Genomic DNA, 27,280 nt, shown 5'->3' with positions numbered 1-27,280 from the left:
TGACTGGGTGGATAAAAACACAGCTCAAAATAATGTAGTAGTGTGGTAGGGAGAATCTGGAAGTTGACTGAAACCCTGTCCCCAGAGGCAGAGGTACCCCGTATAAAACTTCAGTTGAGCCAAAATAATATTGAACTTGAAAAGTCTATTTTGGTCACAAAGAAGACAAGAGAAGAACCTGAACACCACCAGTCCTGCTTAGCTCTGGGAGATGTGCAGAATGGGATTTACCTAGAGGAAGAATGGTGACTAAATGGAAACAGTCTCCTCAGAGACTGAATGGGATCAAAGCACAGCTGCTGTGCATCTAGTTCTGCATACTACCCAAATTTAATGTAAATTTTTGGACCACATATTGCAGATCTCCTATTATTTATTCTCTTACAGATTTTTTTGATAAGCGGTATTATTTAGTTACTGCTGGTCAAAAAAGGCTAGAAGTACTGACTTTATATCAGAAAAGATAGAAGGTAGGTTTTTTGGAGTCTGCCAGTAAGATTATGGATTTCCAGAAACAAACGTTTTGGCTAGTCACAAAAACAAACAAGCAAAGAAAACCTCAAACCCCCAAATACTAACCTTAATTGTCAATTATAAAGACTGTCTTTATCCTCCACTTTTTTTGTTCTCCCTGAATCAGCAGCTCCACAACTTTCTTTATAAAATACTATTGGGAAAGAAGAGGTGAATGAGGACAAATCCATAATCACACCACATTAATACAGATATAAGCAAGCTCTGAAGGTTACCTTACATAGCTTCAAATGTTAACATCATAGGATGACAGCCTTTATTTACAACTGTGAACTTTGTACAGCATGACAATATTCCATTGCAAGAACAAGCTGATGAGTATGGTCTTTGCACTGAGTTTAGAAAGCTTTAGAAACCAGCAATAATAAATCCTAGCAAAAATCTTCTTTCAAAATGAGTATTTTTTCCTGAATTTTAACAAACAGCAATAAATTTTCTAGTTTTTTATTTTCCCATCAGGACTTTAAAAATTTTGCTAGCCCTTTACAAGAAATATAGGGCAATTATTCCCAAGTTATTTTTAAATAGCCAAGAAAACTAGATGATGGTATTCCTGCCATTTCATCTGTAGCAGCCCCTTAATTTATCCACAGGTGCTTCAAAGAATCCCATTTCTCCAGTTAGCAACTTGTTGCTGCTACAGGTAATTGAATCTGGTGAGAACATACCAAGATAGCAGAGACTCTCCCTAGGAAGTGCAGACACTGGAACAGTTTTGATTTAGTACCCAGTATTCAGAAGTAGTAGAGTAATTTTTGAATGCCACCACGCCTCAACTAATACCCTGCCATTCAGACGCTACACAGGCATGACTTCCAGAGCTGAGGCTGCTCCCACACAAAAAAACTAGTAATCTCCTTACCTCTGTTCAAGCTTTGGCATCAGAACACACAAAAGCAGCCCATGCCTGTTTGTGATTTCAATGTGGCAACTTATTTGCTATACACAATCAAGGTCTCCAACCACTTCTTGAAAGTGTAGGACATTGTTGAAGTTAATCACTTTGGATCTAAATATATAGCTAATATATAGGATCTAATATATATCGTGAGAAGCCCCCAAAACCAGAACCCATTGCTTGAGGTGTGTGTGTATGTACACACAATACATACAATTGTATATATGCAAGTGCCTTTACGGTCATGCCTTCAGGTCTGTGAGGTTACCTAGGAAAAGTGTCTGAACCAGACCTACACCTTACTAAAATTTTACAGCATAGCAAGGGAAAGAAAAGGTGAATTTAGGGTGGTGACAATCCTATCTTTCCTAGTTTTGCCATTTACAGTGAGTTTTTTAAAAAAAAAAAAAAAAAAGACTCTAAAGAAGACAATTCCTCAACCTCCTGTCTCTATCTTCAAAATCTCTGATTTGAGACCAAAATATTTTCTAAGCCCCAGAGGACCACATCACTGCACCTAACAAACCAGGTCCCAATACAGTACTGCAGTAGAGCAGATCGAGAATGGTACCACTTACAAGATGCAATCAATTCTCATCTACTCTTCACTGAGTAGTGACACACAGTCCTTCAGTGAGACTCTATGGGCAGGTGGGCATCAAAACCAGAGCTTTTGCTGTGGATCTGACCTAGCCAAAGTCATTTGCTATTGCAGTTCTTTGACAATCATTTGGGTTTCTCTCAGGGGCCAGAACGATATGCTGGCATATGCCTGTCCAACCATCTGCAACCACTTCTGACTCTAATATACCACACCATTTTATAGACCATTTTAGATTTACATCCCAACAGGTACTGCCACAATGGCAAGTTTGATCACTAAATGAAAGTGTCAAATCATATAACACTTGTACACATTTAGTTAACAATCATCCTTCCTTCAGGCTTAAGTGTCTCTTTACTTACACCGTTCTCCACACCTGCTAACACCAAACACATAGTTATCCAGTGTGTTTCAGGTTCAAATTTTTAAGTTCGGACTTAGGCTTTGGACCTACAATCATTGGCAAACCTCAAAGAAGTCACAATCTTGTAGGGCATAACTAAGAAATAGAGTAAGAGTTTAATGCTAAGAACCTAAGCAGGAGCCAAAAACCAGCTACTGGTACTGAACCCTTCTTAAGCTTAATTTTAACAGCTGAAAGCCCTCATGGAATACTTGTATTTATTATGTGAATATTAAGATTAATACTGAGATAGAGGGTGTTGTGCAAACTTACACCTTAGCCAAGAAATACAGCTATATTTTGAAAGGCAACTGTTTTGCAGGGGCACTCGGAGGCTGAAGAACTTCTCAAAAGATTGCAAGTATAAAAAGAAACTATTACAAATTTCTTAAGGGACTTTAAAAGGTGACTGTATCCAGTAACATGAAAATACAATAATATAAATCCATTTGAAATACAATAATATACATCCATGTACGCTGACAAAAATATAAACAGGATTTGGGGTCATGAGCTTAATCAAAACCACTGTAACCTGAAAACAAAACAGTTATGATTAACATTTGAATTCAAAGAGAAAAGCAATATATGTCCCCACTCCTCCCCAAAAAAAGAGTGAAAGAACTTACAGTAAGAATTATCTTTTATACCCCGGCCTCCAGAGAATATAAACATATGTCAACCTGTTACTATGGCTTTCCTGTGGCTGTTGTATTAAACTGAGCACAGCTGGATGGACCTTATCAAAGAGACAAAGAAAAGAATAAATCAGTTTTCCTGAAATGTAGAGTTTTAATCCAACTAAGGAAATGGCTGTAACTCAGATCTAGAGGTTATGGCTTGCAGTGAAGAAAAATACAGCCTCCAGACCCATACAGGCCCTTATGGTTACATATAACAAGTCTATAACCAACCCTTTCAATATACATTATGTATAGCACTTAAGAAAAAACTACAAAATGCTACTCCAGACCCAGATAAATAGCCAAACAACAATTTAAGAGACAAGATAAATTTGGTAAAGATAACTTCTGGTTTAGAAATGGTTTAATGGGTGGCGCATCAAAAAACAGAAGTCATAAAGGATCAGCCAGTTCAAAAAGATAGTCAAGCAAAATTGTTTTGAGAAAAATCATACTAATACTAAAGCCTAAGGCAAGGGTTTTCTGTAGCTTCTAAGTAACCTGAGTTACAATTATTTCATCTAATCAAAGCAGCCTTCATAAGAGTTTCTGAGACTACTTCTACTGTTACCAAAGGTCTTTTTGACACTTAAGAACAATTCTCGAATTAAATATTTGTAATACATGAGCATGAAAAAATATCTCCATACATCTCCCTGAACCGCACATGTGAACACAGGTAACTCTTAAGACAGATGAGTTTTACAAAGCAAAAAGTGATAAAAGATCTACTTTATTCCAGCATATAACCCCACAATTACTCCTAGCAATGGTAAATTATTAGGTAAACCAGATACTAGTGGCAGATTGCACTCAAGTCCAAAGCATACTCAGCACAGTGGAAGCTGTTCAACTCTTTAACAGATGCTAGATATGTACTTAGACAAATCACACAAGTAGGATAAAATTTACTTACTGACCTCCTTGAGACCGACCCTAATGAAAACTGTCAAATGATCAAAACCACAGCCTGATTACAGCAAATGTTACTAGCAGAAAAGTGCTGAGCTCCAAAATGCCCAGTAGTTCTTCCAGGAAATAATTAAAAAATAGACTCACACAACAGTATACTTGGTCATGCACACAGTATTTTCCTCGGAAGGTAATGAAATATAGTGTCCTAATCTGTTCAAAAGCAGCAGAACATTAGACTTCTATGATTAGACTACCACGTGTTCTTTATGTTAGATGCTAATAGTATCAATACACAATCTCCCTATCTCATCTGGTTTCATCAGTCATAATTCAAAAACATTGAATTAAGGTTTGAAACATGACAGTGAAATACTGTACCACCATTCCCTTGCCATTATCATCATACTTCTATCAGTCCTCTATACACCAGAAATACTGGTTTGTATTTAATGTGTGTACCTCTACCTCAGATACAAGCTCAAAAGTGTGATATACTTTACATACATGATTTGCAAGAAAAAGACTGCAAGTACTAAGCAAGTTCCTCTGTTTAGTCTGCATTTCACATAGCACCAGCTGTTTCTCCACATTGCCAAATAAAAAACTCGAGTAACATGCAATCCCCAAAAGATCCCTTGCTTATCATTCCTAGTGCTTAAACTGGGACTTTCAAACATCTAGGTATAAAAACAACTTAGCTGATGAGAACTGAAGGATTTAAAGTGTGAAGGATTACCAAATTAAACATTGTTGAAGACTGCATTGATAAAAAAAAGAACAAACCCAAGACATAACAGTGCAATATAAAACAATTTCAAATTTAAAACTAAATTTTTCTATTTTTACAGACATGGCATTATACAGAAGACACATTCCTAAATCTATTAGAACTGGCTTTAACTCACCTACCTGGAGTTTCAGCTTGTAAACAATTTCAAAACAAGAACAGAGGTTTGAAATCTGTTTCATGCAGTAACAGGATGGTAGGCAGCTCTACCCTAAAACACCTGCCATACTGACATTTTATAGGACCTCAATTCTTTTGCATGGGAAATTATGACTGATTTAATCTCGGGGACAGACTGACAGTGCTCAGGTCAGCTTGTAATTCTAAGCAACAGGTTCACTCCCATTCTTCTTTCTCTTAGCAATAAGAACTGGACTTTTCAGGTGCCATTTTACAGTAACCTGTCAACACAGCTGTGCTGGGAGGTGACTGTACGCATGCAGATGGCAAGAACTCACAGGCAACACACCGGGAAAGAATTTCACAGAATCACAGAATCATCAAGGCTGGAAAAGACCTTAAAGACCATCTAGTCCAACCATTAACCTAACACTGACAGTTCCCAACTACACCATATCCCTAAGCGCTATGTCGACCCAACTCTTAAACACCTCCAGGGATGGGGACTCCACCACCTCCCTGGGCAGCCCATTCCAACGCCTAACAACCCGTTCTGTAAAGAAATGCTTCCTAATATCCAGCCTAAACCTTCCCTGGCGCAACTTGAGGCCATTCCCTCTTGTCCTAACACTTGTTACTTGGTTAAAGAGACTCATCCCCAACTCTCTGCAACCTCCTTTCAGGTAGTTGTAGAGGGCGATGAGGTCTCCCCTCAGCCTCCTCTTCTCCAGACTAAACAACCCCAGTTCCCTCAGCCGCTCCTCGTACGACCTGTGCTCCAGACCCTTCACCAGCTTTGTTGCCCTTCTCTGGACACGCCTGAGTAATTCAATGTCCTTTTTGTAGTGAGGGGCCCAAAACTGAACACAGTCATCGAGGTGCGGCCTCACCAGTGCCGAGTACAGGGGTAAGATCACTTCCCTGTCCCTGCTGGCCACGCTATTGCTGATACAAGCCAGGATGCCATTGGCCTTCTTGGCCACCTGGGCACACTGCTGGCTCATGTTCAGCCGGCTGTCAATCAACACCCCCAGGTCCCTCTCTGACTGGCAGCTCTCCAGCCACTCCTCCCCAAGCCTGTAGCACTGCTGGGGGTTGTTGTGGCCCAAGTGCAGCACCCGGCATTTGGCCTTATTGAAACTCCTACAGTTGGCCTTAGCCCATCGCTCCAGCCTGTCCAGGTCTCTCTGCAGAGCCTCCCTACCCTCGAGCAGATCAACACTCCCACCCAGCTTGGTGTCATCTGCAAACTTACTGAGGGTGCATTTGATCCCCTCGTCTAGATCATCAGTAAAGATGTTAAACAGGAGTGGCCCCAAAACCGAGCCCTGGGGGACACCACTCGTGATCGGTCGCCAACTGGATTTAACTCCGTTCACCACAACTCTTTGGGCCCGGCCATCCAGCCAGTTTTTTACCCAGCAAAGCGTGTGCCCATCCAAGCCACGAGCAGCCAGTTTCGCCAGGACAACATCGTGTGAAACTGTGTCAAAGGCCTTACTGAAGTCAAGGTAAACTACATCCACAGCCTTTCCCTCATCCAATAAGCAGGTCGCCCTGTCGTAGAAGGAGATCAGGTTTGTCAAGCAGGACCTGCCTTTCATAAACCCATGCTGACTGGGCCTGATCATCTGGTTGTCCTGCATGTGTTGTGTGATGGTACTCAGGATGAGCTGCTCCATCAGCTTCCCGGGCACCGAAGTCAAGCTGACAGGCCTGTAATTTCCCGGATCATCCTTCCGACCCTTCTTATATATGGGTGTCACACTGGCCAATTTCCAATCTGTCGGGACCTTCCCGGTCAGCCAGGACTGCTGGTAAACGATGGAAAGCAGCTTGGCGAGCACCCCAGCCAGCTCCTTCAGCACCCCCGGGTGTATCCCATCTGGTCCCATAGACTTGTGTATATCAATGTGATGCAGTAGGTCACTGACTATCTCTTCCTGGAATGAGCGGGGGTTGTTCTCCCAGTCTCTGTCTTCTGGCTGAGGAGGCTGGATTCCCTCAATATGACTAGTCTTGTTATTAAAGACTGAGGCATAGAAGGCATTAAGCACCTCAGCCTTTTCCTCATCACTTGTTACCATGTTTCCTCCTGCATCTAGCAGGGGATAGAGGCTCTCCCTGGTCTTTCTTTTGTTGCTGACATACTTATAGAAACATTTCTTGTTGTCCTTGATTGCTGAAGCCAGATTAATTTCTAGCTGGGCTTTAGACCTCCTGATTTCCACCCTGCATAGCCTCACAGCACCTTTGTAATCATTGTGAGTGGCTAGCCCCTTCTTCCAAAGGCTGTAAACTCTCCTTTTCTCCCTGAGATGCAGCCAAAGCTCCCTGTTTAGCCAGGGTGGTCTTCTCTGCCACCGGCTCCTCTTAGAGCACCTGGGGACAGCCTTCTCCTGAGCCATTAAGACTTTCTTCTTAAAGAGTGTCCAGCCTTCCTGGACCCCTATACCCTTCAGTACCGTCTCCCAAGGGATCCTGTCAAGCAGGTGCCCAAACAAGACAAAGTCAGCCCTTTGGAAGTCCACTATGGCAGTTCTGCTGCCCCCTCTCCTGGCCTCTCTAAGAATAGAGAACTCTATTATTTCGTGATCGCTGTGCCCTAGTTGGCCTTCAACCGCCACATCATCCACCAGTCCTTCTCTGTTCTCAAAGAGGAGATCCAGCAGGGCACCTTCTCTGGTTGGTTCACTCACCAGCTGCGTCAGGAAGTTATCTCCCACACATTCCAGGAATCTCCGGGACTGGTCCAGCTCTGCTGTGTTGTATTTCCAGCAGATGTCTGGGAAGTTAAAGTCTCCCACAAGAACAAGGGCAAGTGATCGTGAGATTTCTCCTAAATGCCTATAGAATATTTCATCCACCTCTCTGTCCTGGGAGGGTGGCCTATAGTAGACTCCCACTACAACATCTGCCCTGTTGGCCTTCCCCCTGATTCTAACACAAAGACACTCTACCCTGTCTTCACTACACTTGTACTCAAAGCAATCATAACAGTCCCTAACATACAGCACCACCCCACCTCTCCTTCCTTGTCTATCCCTCCTAAAGAGCTTGTAGCCATCAACAGGCACACTCCAGTCATGGCAGACATCCCACCATGTTTCTGTAATAGCCACTACATCATAATTTTCCTGTTTCATCATGGCTTCAAGCTCCTCCTGTTTGTTACCCATGCTGTGTGCATTGGTATACATGCACTTCAGATGGGCTGGTGTTTTGCCCCCTTCCCCCTTCAAATCTAGTTTAAAGCTCTGTCAATGAGCCCAGCTAACTCCTGCCCCAAGATCCTCTTCTGCCTCTGGGACAGGTGCATTTCATCTAATGCCAAAAGGTCTGGTGTCCTGTATACTAACCCATGACTGAAAAATCCAAAGCCCTGATGGTAACACCAGTCTTGGAGCCACAAATTCATCTGTTGAGTTCTCCTGTATTCTTCTTCATCCATCCCCGCAACTAAAGGATGGAGGAGAACACAGTTTGTGTCCCCGACCCCTTAATCAGTTTCCCCAAGGACCTGAAATCTCTCTTCATTAATTTAGGACTTCTCCTGGTAATATCGTTGCTACCTACCTGAAAAACCAAGAGAGGGTAGTAGTCCTTGGGTCTCACTAGAGCGGGGAGTTTTGCCGTGAGGTCCTTGACACGGGCCCCAAGGAGGCAGTAGACTTCCCTATGAAACGGGTCCAGTCTGCATATGGGGCCTTCGGCACCCCTGAGAATGGAGTCACCCACTACAATGACTCTTCTGGGGTTCTTTTTAGAACTGGTTTTAATACCTGGTCTAGAACAACCCGGCCTTGGTGGACCTTGGTCTTCCTCCTTGTTTGAGTTGCAATCCATTTAAATTTAAAAGGTTTGACACTGCAAATGTTACCAAAGGGAAAAAAAAAAAAAAAGTTTAATAACCAGTGAAAACTTCCAGTGAAATAAACTTTGCCTTTATCTACTCAGTTTTCACACTGTTCTATGACTCGGGTAAAAAAAAAAAAAAAAAGGAAAAAGGTACACTAATGCACATGCAGAGTAAAGCTATGGGATTGGCAGGAACTCCTCCCAAACATAGGTTTGAAAACTCCTTGTCTTGACATCTGTTATGTTAGCATTTAAGAATTTCAGCTGGAAATTAGGACACTTAGGTGTCTGTCAAGTAAGAGATACCAGCTCCTACTCAGAGGTTACATAGCACAGTGTCACAGAAGGTGCTCCCTCAGAAAAAAACACAGGCTGACATGTGGCTTTCAGATTGTGAAGTAACAACAAACCAAAATTAAGCATAAAAGCTTCCTGCTTGGGTAGTGAATGCCAAGTTTTTATAGAAAAGACATTTTCATTTCAAACACAAAGATGGGAATTGTGAAATGGATATGTCCTAAGGGCCAAAATGAATTGTTTGGCTTTTCCTACCAGAGAAAATATATCAGGTTGGGAACTTATTTGCTTTTTAAAATACATATTATGATTATGGATAAGAGCTTGGCACAATTACCTTGGAAATATTTAGGTCCAAAAAGTATTTACTTGTATTTTTTTTTTTAAAAAAAAGACTTATTTTGTGACACATATTTTTATTTACTTAAAATGCTTTGCTTTTCATTTAGTGTTTCATGCAGTTCCCAACCAGTGGCTAACTACAGATATTTCCAAGATGCTCTGCATAAAGTTCTAATGCTTTTTCAGCAAAAGATGGGCACAAGTACAAGCACTGGGAAAAGTAATCACATTTAAAAGAAATTAAATACAGGAGACCTGGGACTAGCAGTGGAACCACAAAACATTACAAGCATGTAATACATCTAGAAACCCATTCTTCTGTTTTATTTAAATGTTATTTTACAAAGATTTTTTCTTCCATGGAATACCTTCAGTTTGAAGACAGCAAATGAAGGTACCTTCAGTCTGAAGACAGCAAATGAAGCAAATGAAGCTCAGCACTGAGAGAGAAAAAGGTGTAATCATTAAACTAATAGTTTCATAGTAGAAATGGTTATTTCAGTACTGAGGAGCATTACTACTGAGGAAACCAACAGAACTTCAATGATGAAATACCTCAGCAACTAAAATTCCTGAACTTTAATGAAGTTTTATTAACTCATATTTAGTATTAATTACAACTACACTCAATTTGCTCTTAGAAAGTTGGAACACTGTTTTGAAAAAAAATTCTCTAAGCTAAATCCAACTTCCTAGCATAATCACATTGAAATTCCATAACAATGAGAGAAGATAATCATAAAAGAACAGTAGAGTCACTGTGCATAAAAGTTTTTGCAAAGATCCGCTTACCTACGCTACTGTTGTGGAAAGTATTCTGTAATCCTAATTGTACAGAAAGGATACTTTTCAAGAGAGATTCCTTAATTGTGCCGAGAGCTCTGCCTGCAGAAAGAGCATCAGTGCTTGAAAGGCTAGAATAAGCAAATATACAATATGATAGACAGCATCATCTCCCACATTATCATTCGCACAATTTTTGCCTCTAGGGAAGTGAGAAACACAGGATGTGTTTTCACACAGAAGGAATTGATTCCTACCAAAGCTGCAGAACTTCATTCCTATTACAATTTTTTTCATAACTACAAGCTTGTGCCAATAAAATTACACGTTAAATAGAACCAGTGTAAATATATTTGAAAGAAATGAATTTTAGTTTAATTTAAAACACATATACAGTCACCACTACTACCAGCAGAAGACACTATGTTCAGACAGCAAGGCCTACTCTCTCCAGCCATCATGGGAAAAAAATTAGCAATTCATTTTCAGGCACATGTTATTTTCCTATTTACAGTTCAGAATGCTATCTGGATAAAGATAATAATCCCTGTGTTATCTGATATGATGGGTCTATTAGAAGAGTATGAATTTTAGAAGACATTTACAAAACAGCGACTATTCAATCAACTGGAAAAGGACACCTTTTTAAAAGCATATTTGAGAAAACAAAAACAAAATCACAGCTAATGATGTTGGCCTTATGTTGTGATTTTTGTTTAAGACAATGTATATTTAATTTGTACTACCTGAGTTAATGAGGCCTCAAATTTAATTTTCCTAAAGCAAAACTTACAAGGAAAAAGATACCACACACATTATCAAACCTTGTTCCTTTTTCCTTCTTTTTTGGATAAAACCCCACAACTTTTAACTTTTTATCTGAAACATGAACATTGCTGTGCTAAGCACAGACTGGAAAAAACAACAGAATTGTCTTTTTACCATTTAATATTTTTTCACACTGCTTTTGATAATATTTGTTTTAAGTGTATATGTTTTATGTGGAAAATGATCCCTTTCTATGCTCTGTTTTCAACTTATATATCAGTGAAAAATTTGCAAATAGGAGTGATGGAAAAATCATTTCAAAGTTGCCTATGCTGCAGTTATCACTATGGGTTAACTATGCAACAGTGGAAACGGGAATGTCCAAGGAATGGTAATATCATTCTATGATTCTGACGTAAATAAACTCAAATTTTACAGCTTTTTCATAACAGGGTCTCATGTTGGCACATTTGTTTTTCAACTATATCTTACAGTACTTTTAGCACTGATATTGCAAGCTGTTTTCCATAGGAACTGATGGAAGACTTCATAAGACACAATATTTCAGATAAATAAGAGCAGATTACTACCCCTATTTAAGAAAGAAACAAAGAGATCCAGTCAACAGTCAAACATCAAGCAATGTATCTGAGAAGTGGAAAAGGGCAAGGGTAGAAAACCACACTCTGCTAGACAAGTTAGCTTACTCTTTTAAGAAACACTGCAAATAAAGTTATATCTACAAAATCTGCAACTAATTTATACTGAATTTTATACATGCAACAGATGTGAGGCAAAGCATAGCAACCACAGAAAAGCACCATGATACAAGCCAGCTCAAAGGCCACTTAACAGAAAGTTTAAAATACAAAACCAAAAAGAGTTTGTGAGCTACTGCTAAGTTTCAGCAATTAAATATAATGAAGAGAATGGAAATTTCAGTGATAGAAGTTATCAATATGACCTAATTTTTCACTTTGTTTTCTTTTTTTTTTGGTCATCTGCTAAGCAAACAAATCAAAATCTTTCTTCAAAGCCCTTTAAATCACAGGCTAAATCAACTTACTGACTGAAAATAGGTACTTGGCTAAAATGGATTAGTAGTTACCTGTTATTTACCAGCAATTTCTTTCCTCAGATTTCCTATGTGCTTTATTGTAATCAGGTATTCATTTAAGAATGAGATTTTATTTACTCAAATCAAATTTTAACTTTGTTTTTAGCATACTGAAAGTGGCAACCTGCTCAACATTACATACTGTCAGCTAAGAGTGAACCCTTCTGAGCAGAAACTGAAAAGCATGTTTTGAGTAAGCTTTCTCAATGCTCAGGTTTATAAACAATTGGGCTAACGAGAGTCTTCAGGACACATCAGCAAATTGATCGCTCCCTCCAAAACAAGCCTAAAAGTAACTCTTAATACTACTGAGGTGGAAAATATTCACATATATTTGTAAAGTACTGTAATTAGAAATATTTGGTCCCTTACCCAAAACAGTTAAAAAAAATTTCCATAATCATCTCCTTCAATGATATTTGCAAAGGCAGTTACATGCAACAGTTTTTAAATTAAGTTCAAAGGAATTAAGAAAGAAAGAAAGAAAGAAAGAAAGAAAGAAAGAAAGAAAGAAAGAAAGAAAGAAAGAAAGAAAGAGAAAGAAAGCGAGCAGTATCTAAATACATTAAACCAAACTGAAGCCAGAGAATAGTAACACAGCCAAGGTAAACTTCCAACATGTTGGATAATACAACTTGGATTCTGCATGCAAAGAAAGCTTATCTACATCTTTTCCAAAACAAATTCCAACTGAGTTCTGATTCCTTTTTGATGTTTGCAAATGAAGATGCATGCTTAGATGACTATCCAAATTAAAGAGATTAAATTAAACACATGTACAGCATTAGGAAGTGTAAAAATGAATCCCAAGGGCTTTGAAGGTACATTTCAAACAAATAGTTCTTGAGGCAACAATTTGTATACTTCTACTCATAAAAAATTATCTAACTTGCTTTCCTTAGTGGAGGAAATCTTTAGACCTGGAACTGACTTAGAGAAAGTAAAAAGTGAAAAGGAAAACATAAAAAATAATGCTTGTATTTAATATTTCACTGTATAACCTAGAGCTAAACTATTTCCCAGGACTATATTTTAGTTCTTATGTTTTATTCTTTCCAACAGGAGTACTCTTTCAGATGCATTTGTTCAAATTGACCATCTGCTCTTAAGAATCAAAAAGGAACAAAATTAATAGTGGCTTTGTATGATCATCACACTCCAGTGGAAGCCAACCACTACTCTGTCATGGATCAGCACTTGCTAGATATAAAATCAACAGCTATTACTTGAAGAGGTTTTCTGTTTATGTAGCGGGGAAAAAAAGGGGCTTGGTGACACATGACAGACTTTGCTAAATATTTTTTTGACAATAGTAGCTATAAGTCAATAAAGATGTGGTAGAGCCACTCTTAAACCGTGAAAGGAAGGTAAAGGAATAGCATACAGCAGTCCTTGACTGCTCTGGGTGCTTTCATTCATACTAAGCTATTCTGGACGTAAAAGGGAAGCTAGCCAGCTACATACATTTATGAATATTACATGGATCAATAAAAAGCAGTAGACCATCATTTTATCAGATTTAGTTAAACTATACAAGCAAAATGTGATTGTGATATTACAGGGCAATTTATCAAAATATTTGAACAGTCAAAAAGGTCATTCACTTGGAAAGGGTTGGTATTGAAGCCCTAGCGAGGACTGTATGAATCACAGCAAATTAGATAAAATGAACATATACCCTATTGGGTTTGCTTTGTGCAAATGAAACAATTTATTGCTTAGTTCAGCCAGCCACTGCTGCTCAGAGAGAAATTCAACCAAGAGTCAGGTGTTGGTTTCTAGTTGTAGCTCCTCAGTACATCAAAATCAATGCTTGCTCCCATGTTCATTTATGTTACCTCAGTGCCCAGTACTTCATACATGGTGTTCCTGCATAATGAGGGGAGCTGTGGAACCCTGAGCACTTATTTTAAGCTAGTCCTTGTATTTCAGTTTCAAAGCAGAAAGATATACTACTCCATCTACTTCTTTCCACTAATATTAGGCAAACAAAGTAACAATGAAGCAAATACCATAAAAGAATGCAATCTGAAGGCAAATATAACAAACTATCGCTTAGTAGTTAACAGAAGATTTAATAGCTTTATCATAAAAATATAATTGTTCATTTCTTCATTTTTTTCTCTTTCAGAAGGGTAAAGATGATTACATTGTACTACTCACTAACCTCCCTTGTAAGTAAAAGATTCATTTCAGAAAATTCTAATTTTGCCTTGCCTATTAGGCTATTATTTCCTTCGGAAACAAGGCCAGATGGGATGAAATGAAAAAAAAAAATCCAATTATCTTCCTTTATGATAGCAGTCACATAAAAAAAACCAATTGCATTTTCTCCCTTATTCTGTTCTGTTGCTTTCTTCAAGGAACATGAAGAAAGAACATTATCTATGTTGGAAAACGACAGTGTACCAAAAAGCCAAAATGGTCAACAGTAAGATGTCACTTCATAGAAAAATTGCAGGGATGCCACTTTATTTCTTGTGTTACATCTTAATTAATAAAATGACCAAAGGAAAGTTGTGAAAGAATGCCAGGAATTGATAAAGGAACTGGTAAAGCTGACAGTAACCCTGAAGAAGCAACACTGTGGCTAAAACAAGAAAATACTGAGATAAGCGTGAGGGATAAACCATAAAACCATCAAGCAAGGAAATATCAAGATAAGTGCACAGGAACAAAAGCTGCTAATTGAACCAAGGAGAGAACTACTTGAACTATGAGTGAGCTTTCCTCATTAACATAGTAAAAACACACCTTCAAGTAGGAAAAAGCCCTCTACCAAGAAAAGCCACTTCCTCACTGAACATGCACAGTTAAAAAAAGAGGACACTGTGACTTTAAACCGAGACAAGGCATGTTCTTTAACAATGATGAACAAAGTGATAAGGAACTAACCAATGGTCATTACAGTAAATGTGTATTTGTGTAGTTTGAAGTGTATAAATATGTCGCTTGTCTGTGTGTGGAGTGCTATCTTTGTGGAATTATCACTTAGCACCCAACTCTGCACAGATACGGATTAAACTAATATCTCAACTCTGTATTTTTTGGCTCATTGCATCCAAGGCAAAAGAACCCAAATTTTGAGACAACGTTTGCAGATTACCTTTTTGGGACCTTACAGGTAGCAAACATTCTCGATGGGTCATGTCCTCATCTCTTCACTACTAATCTCTCCCTTCCCAAAGTAATGCTTCACGGGTTTTGTATATCAGTCAATACAAAACTATAGGCAAAAAGATGCATGTGATTCCTTTCCTCCTCAAAACATCGTGCTTGTTCTATCTTACAACAGCTGCTACTAGTTGTCTAGTAACTGCTATCCCTCTGAACATTTCCAAAAAAATTCTTTGATGTTTTGATAATGATGGCATCAAGTAGAAACAAAACAGTTAAATTCTCTCAAAATGAAAGAGAGCATACCAGCACTGTAAAATAACTGGCACTTTCAACTAATACCCAGTAAAGACAAAAAAATGTTTTTGGCAGAAAGCACTGATCATTTTGCTAAACTTCCAAACAAAGGAATATTATCTTAATACAATCCTTAAAGCATTTAAAATTGCATAATGATAATGTCAAGAGAAAGACTTAAACTGTTCTATTCAAAGAGCAGAAAGGCTGTTTTAATTAAAAGGTACATAGACCGAATTCATGAATTATCATTTGATAGCTTCAACATACCTTTCTCAGAAATAAAATCCAGTTCAACTAAAATTACTGCCTTGACACACATACTGACAGGTACAAGTCTGAGCAAAGGTTTGAGCTAGCTGCTGTGAATTATGATTGGTTTTGCCACCCAGCATGTTCATCCAGGGACCAGTCCACCTTCAGCCCTGCAAAATCAGGTTCTCAATATTAAAGCACATTGGGTTTTTCTAACCTAAAAAAGGATGCTACCATGATTCAACTATCTGTAATGTGATTCACAAATAAATAAGAAAGAAGATGTATTTGTACACTTCTAGATCGGTTCTCACACAAGCTTACATTATCTCTGGACTTCATGATGCCAGTCAGCCATGCACAATCCAGTTTATAAATATTCTAGAACGGCACATCATGAGGAAGCTTATGGCCACTGAAATTGATTTGTATCAAGTATTTGCTCAGATTACCTTCTAAAGATATGGATTATCTCATTTACTCTTAGAAACTGTAGTACACAATCAGAATCTCAAGGCTTAACCAGCACTTGTTCATTGCATCAATTTTCTCTAGAGTCAATTTTGGGAATCCTGTGTTGGCAAACTACTAAAACAAAATGAACAAGAATCAACTGCATTCATGTCAAAACATTATTCCTTAAGCTAAGACAGTCTCCTCTCTTTGCATCTATTCAAGTTAGATTAGTTTTACACTATTTCTTCTTAGTATTAATTTTCAAACAGATAGGAAAGAAAAAGAACAAATTTACCAGGTAGGTAAGCAGAGGGATTCCTCATTTTTTCATAAAATCTGTTCACAGAAGCCAACACAGATATAGTAAATATGTCCAACAAAGGCAGACAGACAGCTTGTAGGAGGAAGGCTGCAGAAAAGCAAGCAATCACTATCAGATACGCCCTCATGAGTTAGGATGTAAGCACTCCTGTAGCACACATATCCCAGGAAGATAAACCAAGAGTCATTATTGCCAGTTAACAGTGAGGAGATGAGGCACAGCAGCAATTTTTCTCGTGTCCATATTTGCGATGAATTATGAAGTTGCACAGGCTAAGATGCCTTGACTGTCCCCACCAACACCCACATGGGTTCAGGTACAGTCACAGTCACTGATTAACTCAGCTCTGTCTCAGCCCTTAAGGTCTTCACCAGCCTTTCATTCACCACAGACAGATCCGGTTACCGACAATAATAAAAATGATGCATAAAAACCACATTCAAAATGGAAGAGTAAAACATTCCTGGTAATTACAACCCAGTGATAGCTACAGCAGAAAACTGACAAACCAACATGCAAAATCATTAGGGTGCTGAGAAAAAAATCTTGCTCACTCTAGATGCTCATTCTTGCTTCTCTGAGCTTGTATTAAACCCAAATACGCTTATTTTGGATTAATTTATACAGTCTGCTGGTTTAGATTAACACAGATCTACTAAGGACTTTGGTAAGATGACTCTACCATCACTAGACTGATACAGATATATTTTCTTTCTCCATATCCTTCTGACTTTAGCAAATTCAAATCAGTTTCATCATAGACAGGTTTATTTTTCCTATGCCGCTACTCAAAAATAATAAATTGTATTTTACCACATCCATGAATGTCAGCCTGCACAGTGCCATCAAAAAAATCAACCATGAACACACATGTCGAACTTTCCTTTTCTCAAAGAGATTAATTTGTGCTTCCTGTAGAAATGTAATGACTTATTTTAAGGAAACACAAGGTCCAAAGACATGTCTTGCTACTGCAGTGAATGCCAGAAAGCACTTCATCTATGTGTATAGAAGTTCCTGGTTCAGTACAGTGCTTCTGTCCACATACCCGACTATAAGTGAAAATGTAAAACTGGACTATTTCATACTAAATTGTAGCTAAGTATGTTTAGAAACTCATTCTTTTTTGGCATAACTGGGAAAAGAGATCCCACAGAAAGACTCTATCATGTATTTCAGACTATTGTCGAATCATCAGAATCAGATGAGCCTCCACATCACTTTGTGTTGCAGTTAGAAGCCAGTCAAAATCTGCACGCTCGTGCTCACTCTCTCTCTAAATATAGGACACTTCTCTGAGAAATGCAAAAAGCAGTGCTGGTCAATTCCTTTACTCCTTAGAAACTCTGAAGCAAATGATGGTATTACATGGTTCAGTCTAACAGGTTCATAATTTCTTCTGTTAACCTTATGTTTGAAATGGGAAAACTGTTAAGTGACTACAGTGCCCCATGCATGACAGCAAAGCTTTCAGTAAAGCCTGATTCTATTTTCTGCTCTTTTTCCTTGACAAGGCACGGTCTAAAATTAGAGAGAAAGAAAAAAAAAAAAGTGGTTCATAGACAACCCACATGTGAGATGATCATTGTAAACTTTTCCAGGTGCTTAAAAGAAAATGGAGACCTACAACAGCACACCTATCAAAAGCGCCATCGTATTCCACTGAAATCTATCATAGTCTTATCTGGTTGGAGATCTTCCTACTCCCAATCAGGAGTCAATGTACTGCCATTTTTATATAACTTCTTAAAAGACTGCTATGGATTACCACCCTCAAATGCATCTCTCTGCACTATACAAGACCTAGAAAGAACAGCTGATCTATCTTAATGTGGCTTATCATGGACAACTGACTCTTCCTGTCAAACCTGACCACACATGGCCATTATAATGATGCAGGCTGGAAGAAAATCCACTTGATATGGCCTCACTGGACCTTCAGCAGGACCAGCTGAGCTTACCCCCACAGGTCACGCTCTGATCACAGAATCATTCAGGTTGGAAAAGACCCTTGGGATCATCGAGTCCAACCATCAGCCCTACTCTTTTTCCCTACACCATATCCCCCCAACATCTCATCTAAATGACCTTAAACACATCCAGGCATGTGTCCTTTAATGTCCTTTCAGGTAGTTGTAGAGAGTGATGAGGTTTCCCCTTAGCCTTCTCCTCCTCAAACTAAACAGTCCTAGATCCTTCAATTGCTCCTCATAGGATTTATTCTCCAGGCCCTTCACCAGCTTCGTTGCCCTCCTCTGCACTCGCTCCAGCACCTCGATGTCTCTCTCATATTGAGGTGCCCAAAACTGGACACAATACTCAAGGTGTGGCCTCACCAGTGCAGAGTACAGGGGTAAGATCACCTCCCTACTTCTGCTGGTCACACTATCGCTGATACAAGCCAGGATGCCATTGGCTTTCTTGGCCACCTGGGCACACTGCTGGCTCATGTTCAGCTGCTTGTCAATTAGAATCCCCAGATCCTTCTCTTCCAGACAGTTCCAGCCACACCTCCCCAACTCTGTAGCCATGCATGGGGTTGTTGTGGCCCAAGGGCAGGACCTGGCACTTGGCCTTGTTGAAGCTTATCCCGTTAATGTTGGCCCACCGATCCAATCTATCCAAGTCTCTCTGTAGAGCCTCCCTATCCTCATGCAGATCGACACTCCCACTTAACTTGGTGTCATCTGCAAATTTACTGATGATACACTCTATGTCCTTATCAAGATCATCAATAAAGATGTTGAACAGAAATGGTCCCCACACCAAGCCCTGAGGAACACCACTTGTGACCGGCCACCAGCTGGATTTAGCTCCATTGACCACCACTCTCTGGGACTGTCCAGCCAGCCAGTGCTTGACCCAGCAGACCGTTTGCTCATCCAGGCCATGGGCAGCCAGTTTTTCTATGAGAATTCTATGGGGAACTGTGTCAAATGCTTTTCGAAAATCCAAGTAGACAATATCCACAGCCTTTCCCTCGTCCAATAGTCGGGTCATCTTGTCATAGAAGGAGATCAGGTTTGTCAGGCAGGACCTGCCTTTCATAAACCCATGCTGACTACGCCTGATCCCCTGGTTGTCCATTATATGACTTGTAATGGCACTCGAGATGACCTGCTCCATGACCTTCCCTGGCACTGAGGTCAGACTGACAGGTCTATAGTTTCCTGGATCCTCCTTTCTGCCTCTCTTGTAGATGGGTGTCACATTTGCCACCCTCCAGTCCAATAGGACCTCCCCAGTTAGCCATGACTTCAGGTAAATCATGGAAAGCGTCTTGGCGAGCACATCTGCCAACTCTTTCAGCACCCTTGGGTGTAACCCATCCGGTCCCACAGACTTGTGTGCATCCAAGTGGTGTAGCAGGTCTCTGACCACTCTTCTTCTTTAATTGTGCTGAGCTCATTCTGCTTCCCCTCCCCATCTCCCAGCTCATGAGGCTGGGTGTCCAGGGAACAGCCAGTTCCACTGCTAAAGACTGAGGCAAAGTAGGCATTGAGCACCTCAGCCTTTTCCTCATCCTTTCTTACTCTGTTTCCCTCTGCATCCAACAAAGCAGGGAGATTTTCCCTAATCCTCCTTTTGCTGTTAATGAATTTATAGAAACATTTTTTATTATCCTTAACAGCTGTAGCCAGGTTGAGCTCTAACTGTGCTTTGGCTCTCCTAATGTTCTCCCTGCATAGCTTCACTACATCTTTATAGTCTTCATGAGAGGCCTGGCCCCTCTTCCAAAGGTCATAGATTCTCCTTTTGTTCTTGAGATCCAGCCAAAGGTCCCTGTTTAGCCAGGCCGTTCTCCTTCCCCTCCTGCTTGTCTTTCAGCACACAGGAACAGCCCGCTCCTGTGCCTTTAAGACTTCTCTCTTGAAGTATGTCCAGCCTTCCTGCACTCCCATATCCTTCAAGGCAGCCTCCCAAGGGATTTTGTCAATCAGTCTTTTGAACAGGTCAAAGTTTGCCCTCCAGAAGTCTAAGGTGGCAGTTTTACTAACCCCTCTCCTTGTTTCTCCAAGGATGGAAAACTCATTCATCTCATGATCGCTGCACCCTAGATGGCCTACAACCTTTACTTCCCCCACAAGCTCTTCCCTGTTCACAAGAAGCAGGTCCAGGAGGGCACCTTCCCTGGTTGGCTCACTCACCAGCTGTGTGAGGAAGTTATCCTCCACACATTCCAGGAACCTCCTGGATTGTTCCCCCTCTGCTGTGTTGTGATCCCAGCAGATATCTGGGAGGTTAAAATCCCCCACAAGAACAACAGCAAGTGACCGCAAGGTTTCTCCCAACTGTTCATAGAAACCTTCATCCACCTCACTGCTTTGGCTGGGAGGTCTATAGCAGACTCCCACAGCAAGATCTGCTTTATTGGCCCTTAACCTAATCCAAACACTCTCAACCCTGATATCACTATACTTGATTTCTGAGCTGTCATAACTTTCTCTAACATACAGGGCCACTCCACCGCCTCTCCTTCCCTGTCTATCCCTCCTCATGAGCCATTGATGCTTATGTGTGTCCATAATCAGCATTATCTTCCCCATGCTTAGATGTTTTACATTGAAGTTTTATTCACAATCATAATTTTTTATTTATAAATTATTATGTCCTCTAATGAGCTACCAGGAAAAGAATGTTAGTCCTTTTTGCCATTAAATTTACTGTATTTTGGTTTTGTTAAAGAAATGTCCACTTCTGCCAACAACAAATCCCTTTTAATTAAGAGTTTATAATGAGGTCTTTATTTAGGCACCCATAATGCATGCAGTGAGGTCCGTTCTGCAAAAGGTCTCAGCACTGTGGAACAATCTGTGCTCTACCCGAAGTCTGCAGCCACTGTCAAAAAGAAAACCCTGATGCATTTGACAGGGGTGGGAGGGGGAGGGCAGTAGAAAGCAAAGTGAAAAAACGAAAAGCAAGCACGGAACAGATATTCAAGAGTAACTATGAAAATCAATGTTTTTTTTTAAAAATAAGAAAACTAGCCCTTTCCCAGTGTAAATCTTGACTCAACAAGAGTCAAGATTTCAAAATATATTATATCCCCCTTTATAAGCACACCACTGCCATGCATGTGCATGGACACAGTGAAGAAAAAAATCACTTATTTGCTTCAACTTGGAAAACAGATGGCTAGAGGGATATAACAGCTCTGTAAAACCAGAAGAGGCATGGAGGTGAATGAATACGCATCGAGAGTCTGCTGTCTCTTTCAAAACAAATATTAAGAGGTTTTAAATAAAAGGAATAGGCCAATCAAAACCAAAAGGATGTGGTTTTTGACACAGAACACAGGTAAGCTGATCATCTGCTGCCCCAAAATGCTGTGGATGGCAGGAGGATGCTAGATAAATTCATGGAAGAGGAATCCACTGAGAGTTGCTGAAAACTCAGAACCCCCACGTGGCTCAGGAAGCTCCTGAGACAGAAGTATTTGGAAGCTGGGAGCACATGCTAGGGAAAGGAGAGAAGTTGTGTTTATGCCACTCCTGCCTCATTCCTTGGAGATCTGTTTTTTGATGACAAAACATTGCTGGATGGATAGTAATCCAGAATAATCACCCTTTTTCCTATCATGTAAAAGACTAAAGGAACTGCTAAATTTGCCAGACAGGAAAATGTTTTTATTTTTCATTGAACATGCTTCAAATTATACTTTCTGAAGTATATTTACAATATCTGGATGTACATGGTTACATCCATATTCAAGAAAATATTTTAATTACTACCATAAACAAGGTACCCTTCTTACAGAATTACATATACTGGTAATGTCCCACACAGGTCAGAACAAAGTTTTAGTTTGTTGATTGCAACAGGTAGTTTCAGAAAAGGCTTGGTATTCTCCAAGACCCATAAGTACTGCCACTGATGAGTGCTTTAGAAAGGTCTCATCTTTGAAAGTATACTGTTTCTTCAACATGTGTCCAGTCTTTTTGTATGAATGATTAATATTGTACCACCTGAGGTTTTCTATGATGGTTCTGCACTACAACAAAGCAAATAAAGTACTTTTTAAAGAAGAAGCTGACTACGGTGCAACAAGAACCAGTGGATGAACACAGTAGTCAAACTTACTTTTGCCCTGTAAAGTTATAACAGCTGCTTAAACTTTTAATCTGTGACTCAAACATCGTAAGGGACAGGTTTGCACTCAGAACAAACCAACAGCTTCATTTGACTTCATCGCTAACGGGGACATGGAATTTCACTTTAATTTCTCCACCAAACATAAGTTTCAAGCTAGCCAAAAGCTTTCCTTTGAGATAGCTATGAAAAATGGTTTCATCTAAATAAATCAAAGGTTGGAGAAATCCAACTCCAGAATCAAGCCTCTCTGGACTGGTCATCTATGGGCTCTCCCCACCATGACTCAACAACTCATGTTGACCAAGCTGTCCACAGGAATGCAGCCAGGAGTTACCTAAGGACAACATCATCAGTTAAAAATTTCATCTTATCTCTGATATGAAGGTATGCAAACTCAGTTTCTAGATACAGCAGCTCCTTATGATTTGCCTACTAGGTTCTGTCTTTCCACTTACTTTCCTCTATCTTTTACTAAAAACACACCAAGAATCTTCCATTTCTTGTACAAAAAACTATAAAATTATGCTTGACCCCAGACTGTGATATTTGTATTTTCTCCTTTATGTTCAAACAGCCAACCTGCCCAACAAAACAATTCTTTCAGTTGTGCACAACATACAATAATCATAGCTATCCACTGCTGCCTATAGGTAGAGAGGGTGTGTTTTACAATTATATCAGTAAGAAAAAATACAGAGTGATAAGTTTTTTTTGTTTGTGGGTTTTTTCTGTTAGACCTATGTTCTTGATAACAAGCTGAACTGTTCTCACCAGTTTTCCTGGTAAAAACAGTAAATTAATGTAGAGAAATATCTGCAGTGTTTTCAGTTAAGGCAAAACAACATTGCACAGTATGTGATATCCCAAAAGGAAACAGAAGAGAAAGTGTGAAAACAGTATACATTATAACATTTAAATTGCATAAAGGTAGAGCATATACTGAAGTAAATTGGAATAAAAGCTACTTCACAATCTTTCAAGAAATCAGCAGCACAGATAGAACATTGCACTAGGGGAGTTTTTAACAGTTTTTATTTCTTATAAATATTCACTGCAAAATCCCAAATCTAACAGACATCCGGTTAGACTGTTGCATGAGTCAACCATAGATTTCTACACAGGTAATAGGAAAAGGCAACAGCAAACCAGACATAGGGCACTGGGGGTGAGTCAGTGTTTTGGGTTTTCATTTTTCAATCAGTTTCATGTTAAAATAATTTTGTAATTCAACACTGAGAGCAGCCTGTTTAAACTTAGTTTCTGGTCTAGAACTTCGCTCAGTCTTCCTAAAAACTTACTGTTTGAAGCCTAGTCGGTTATTTGGTCAGGTGCATTATGCAAGCAGCTGTATCCTGCCCCGCCTGCAGCAGAGATGAAGGCAGAGAGCGTGGCAAGGGAGCGTTCGCACAAGCACACGGTAGCGCTGGCTCACCGACCCACCGCGCTACAGACACAGACTTCTCTTCGGGCACTGGTTATAGCAAGGGAAGCTGTTCCCACGCCGGGAACTTTGACGCCCGAGAGCTTCTGCTTGGGCACAAACAGCTGCCACAGAAAAAACAAAGCTCTCCCAGGCTGAGGCTGCTTCACCTTAGTTTAAGATTTTGTATCAGGTGGTTTCAAGTGTCTTGTTTTCTTTCAGCCACTGCTGCGGGCTGTTTCCCCCCCACCCCCAGCCACTATCAGAGCAGCAGCAACTCTATCGTAGGTGTGTTTGGCGTCTGTGCGGAGCTGCAACAGCTAGAAAGGCTCAACGCTGTAAACTTCATCCGCACCGGAGCTCACACCCGCGCCTCCGCCAAGCCGAATCACCACCAGGGAAACAGCACTCGCTGGAAAAGTCAAGCGGCGGGTGTAGGAGATGGTGCCTCAGAGGAGACGCTCCGCACGGGCGGGTGCGGGCAGGGCCGCGCAGGCAGGTACCGCCTCTCCCCGCTCTCACCGGGGGCCGGCGGCGGAGGGGCCGGTGCCACCAGCCCCCGCGCTCCCCCGCACACGGGACAGGCTGCGCGCCGACCCCCTCGCCACGCCCCACTCCAGCATCGCCGGCCGTGACGCCGTGGCCTCCTCGCGGTGCCTGGGCGCGTTTGGGTTTGATTCGGTTTCTCTCCAAAGAATACGCAGCAACCGGCAGGCAGGCAGGGGGCGGGCCGGCAGGAGCAGCCCCCGGCACAGCGGGCCGTGACCCCCGGCCGCTCCTCCCCAGCCCCGCCACACGCGGGGCGGCGCCGGCCCTCCGAGACAGCAGCGCCCCGCCGGGACTAGGTGCCGGCCCGCCCCGGGGGCAGCTCGGCGGCAGCCCGCGACTCACCCAGCAGCAGCAGCTTCAGCTCCCGGCGGGCGTCCCGCTTGTCCCGGCGCAGATGCCGCTCGATCTCCGCGCTGATGCGCTGCGACTCCTCCTCGGCGGAGAGGCAGCACCCGGCCATGGCCGCCGGCGCCCCCGGCTCCCGCCGCCGGAGGGGAGCGATGGGGAGCCGTCCCCAGTCTCGCCCCGCCGCGGCAAGGGGCTGCCGCCTCCCCTCCCGCCGCCGGGGGGGCCGCGGGCCCGCGGCAGGGGCAGGCAGGTGCCGCCTCCTCCCCGCCGGTGAGTGACTGCGGGCGCAGCCGGGCTCCGGCTCGGGCGGGGAGGGAGAGACCCCCCCTCCCGCCGGGGCGGGGGCCGAGGGGCGGGGAGGGACGCCCGGATGGCTGCGAAGCGCCGAGGGAAGCAAAGGCAGGCAGCTGCTTAAAAACAAAACAAAACACCCTCATGCACACACAAAAGCTCCCCAGATAACTGAAAAAAAAAAAAAAAAAAAAAAAAAAAAGCCAAACCCAGAACCGCACACACCCGCTGCCGAAGGTTAGGAGGGCGGTGGGGAAGGGGAGACTAGCTGTCATCACGGAGCTCCGGCGCCGCGGGGGGGCGGGCTGCCTGTCTGCCTGCCTGCCTGCCTGCCTGCCTGCCTGCCGGCGGGGTGGCTGCCAGCGGGCGGGCAGCGCGCGGTCGCCCCGCTGTCACCTCCCTCTGAGGCCGGCGGAGGGCAGAGGGGTGACCCGGCAGGTTACTATTATAAAATCCCGTATCTGGGGCTTTTTTCCCCTTTTCCCACCAGACACCTTCGCCGCTCCACAGCGATGGAAGCTGTGGAAGGGAAGGGTTCGTGCCTGCCTTTGGTGTCGGCTGGTTGTCATTTTGGAGTCTTTTGGGAATCAGCTGTTTTTCACTCCTAGCTTGCATAGCTGGATCTAGCATTTAACTTACTGGCTTGTATTTTGTAAGAAATACAGTCTTGGAAAATCTTCCACATCTAAGTCATGCCTTGCAGTACTGAAACTAGTGTTCTCCAGAGCAGCTATAAAGCATTATTAACACAAGGCTGCTCCAGCTGCTCTGTCGGTGTCCTGGGAGCCTACTATATCTCATGGTGAAGTAACAGTTGCTTTGCTTCTGCCTGCTACAAGTAATTCAAGGTCTGTGGTAGTACAGTAGCATTTAGCAGCATTGTTACAAAATGCTGCAATCGATGGCTACAAGCTCTTCAGGAGGGGTAGACAGGGAAGGAGAGGTGGTACAGTGGCCCTGTATGGTAGAGAATGCTATGAGAGCTCAGAAATCAAAGCCACCGGCATCCTGGCTTGTATCAGCAATAGTGTGACCAGCAGAAGTAGGGAGGTGATAGTCCCCCTGTACTCTGCACTGGTGAGGTCACACCTTGAGTATTGTGTCCAGTTTTGGGCACCTCAATACGAGAGAGATATCGAGGTGCTGGTGACGTGCGGAGTCACGACTTTACAACCAGTAAGGTTATAAAGAAGGTATGTTTATTCAGCACTGGGTGCACGGGGGATCGCTCCTCCACAAACGTGCACATTTTGGAGCAAAAAGCAGCTCCTTTCTATAGCGTAAGTGTTTACATATTCATGATAATCCCGAGAATAGGGAGAGAGATTACAATTAGTTTTGAGAAATCATTATCATAAATCCCGCCCCAAGTCCCTCCCCGTTGCGCCTGCGCAATGTCTCCTGATGGTCTTGGGCAGGGGTCTTCAGGATGAAGACTGAAGATTCCTCTTCTTCCTCTCGTGACTTTTCACCCAATTAGGTCTCTTCAGCATGTCAATTTAGCATTCTTTGAATTCCCCTTCCTTATCTTGGGACTCAGTAGTTGCAGCTCCTCCCTTATCTCAAGAGCCCATCCTGCTGAGAGCCCACCCTGCTGAGAGGCCTGCATCTATTTCCTTAAGGTTTCTCACTTCAATTCCCCCCTTTCTTTTCCTAGTAGTAAATTCTTTTACTTCTTTCGTTAGCTAAAATTCACTCATAATCCTTATACTAATTAATAGTTTTACTTATTGAAATTTATTCCTAATGCTAATACTTATCTTATAGTTTAAATCTAGTTTTCAAGGTCTTATTGGTTTTTTTGGTATCGGAGTAAAGTGAAGAGCCTCGTATATAGCCTGTATGCGTCTGGTAAGTCTCCAATTCCAGACATATATGGTTATAGTGAGAATTAGTAGGATTGCTACTGCTATTAGCAATGCTATAATTGGGTGGAGAGTTATAGTAAGTGTTCCAGTAGCTGTAGGTGACCACCCAAAGAGAGTATCCCACCAGTGGTGATCAGTGGTTTTCTGTACTTGTG

At 41.7% G+C, this 27,280-nt stretch overlaps 1 protein-coding gene across 1 annotated transcript in view; it reads right to left on the bottom strand.

Annotated features, from left to right (window-relative positions):
* The window catches only part of LOC141918577 (guanine nucleotide-binding protein subunit alpha-14-like), a 97,721-nt gene extending 71,846 nt beyond the window's left edge, over positions 1-25,875 (bottom strand). Inside the window, 1 exon segment of the mRNA XM_074813235.1 lies at positions 24,961-25,875. Within this exon segment, the coding sequence (XP_074669336.1) occupies positions 24,961-25,078 (118 nt within the window). The 5' untranslated portion in view covers positions 25,079-25,875.
* Between the last annotated feature and the right edge of the window lie 1,405 nt (positions 25,876-27,280).

This window comes from Strix aluco, chromosome Z (assembly GCF_031877795.1).
Source record: "Strix aluco isolate bStrAlu1 chromosome Z, bStrAlu1.hap1, whole genome shotgun sequence".
NCBI classification, from domain to species: domain Eukaryota; kingdom Metazoa; phylum Chordata; class Aves; order Strigiformes; family Strigidae; genus Strix; species Strix aluco.
This window is presented reverse-complemented; position numbering and strand designations above follow the sequence as displayed.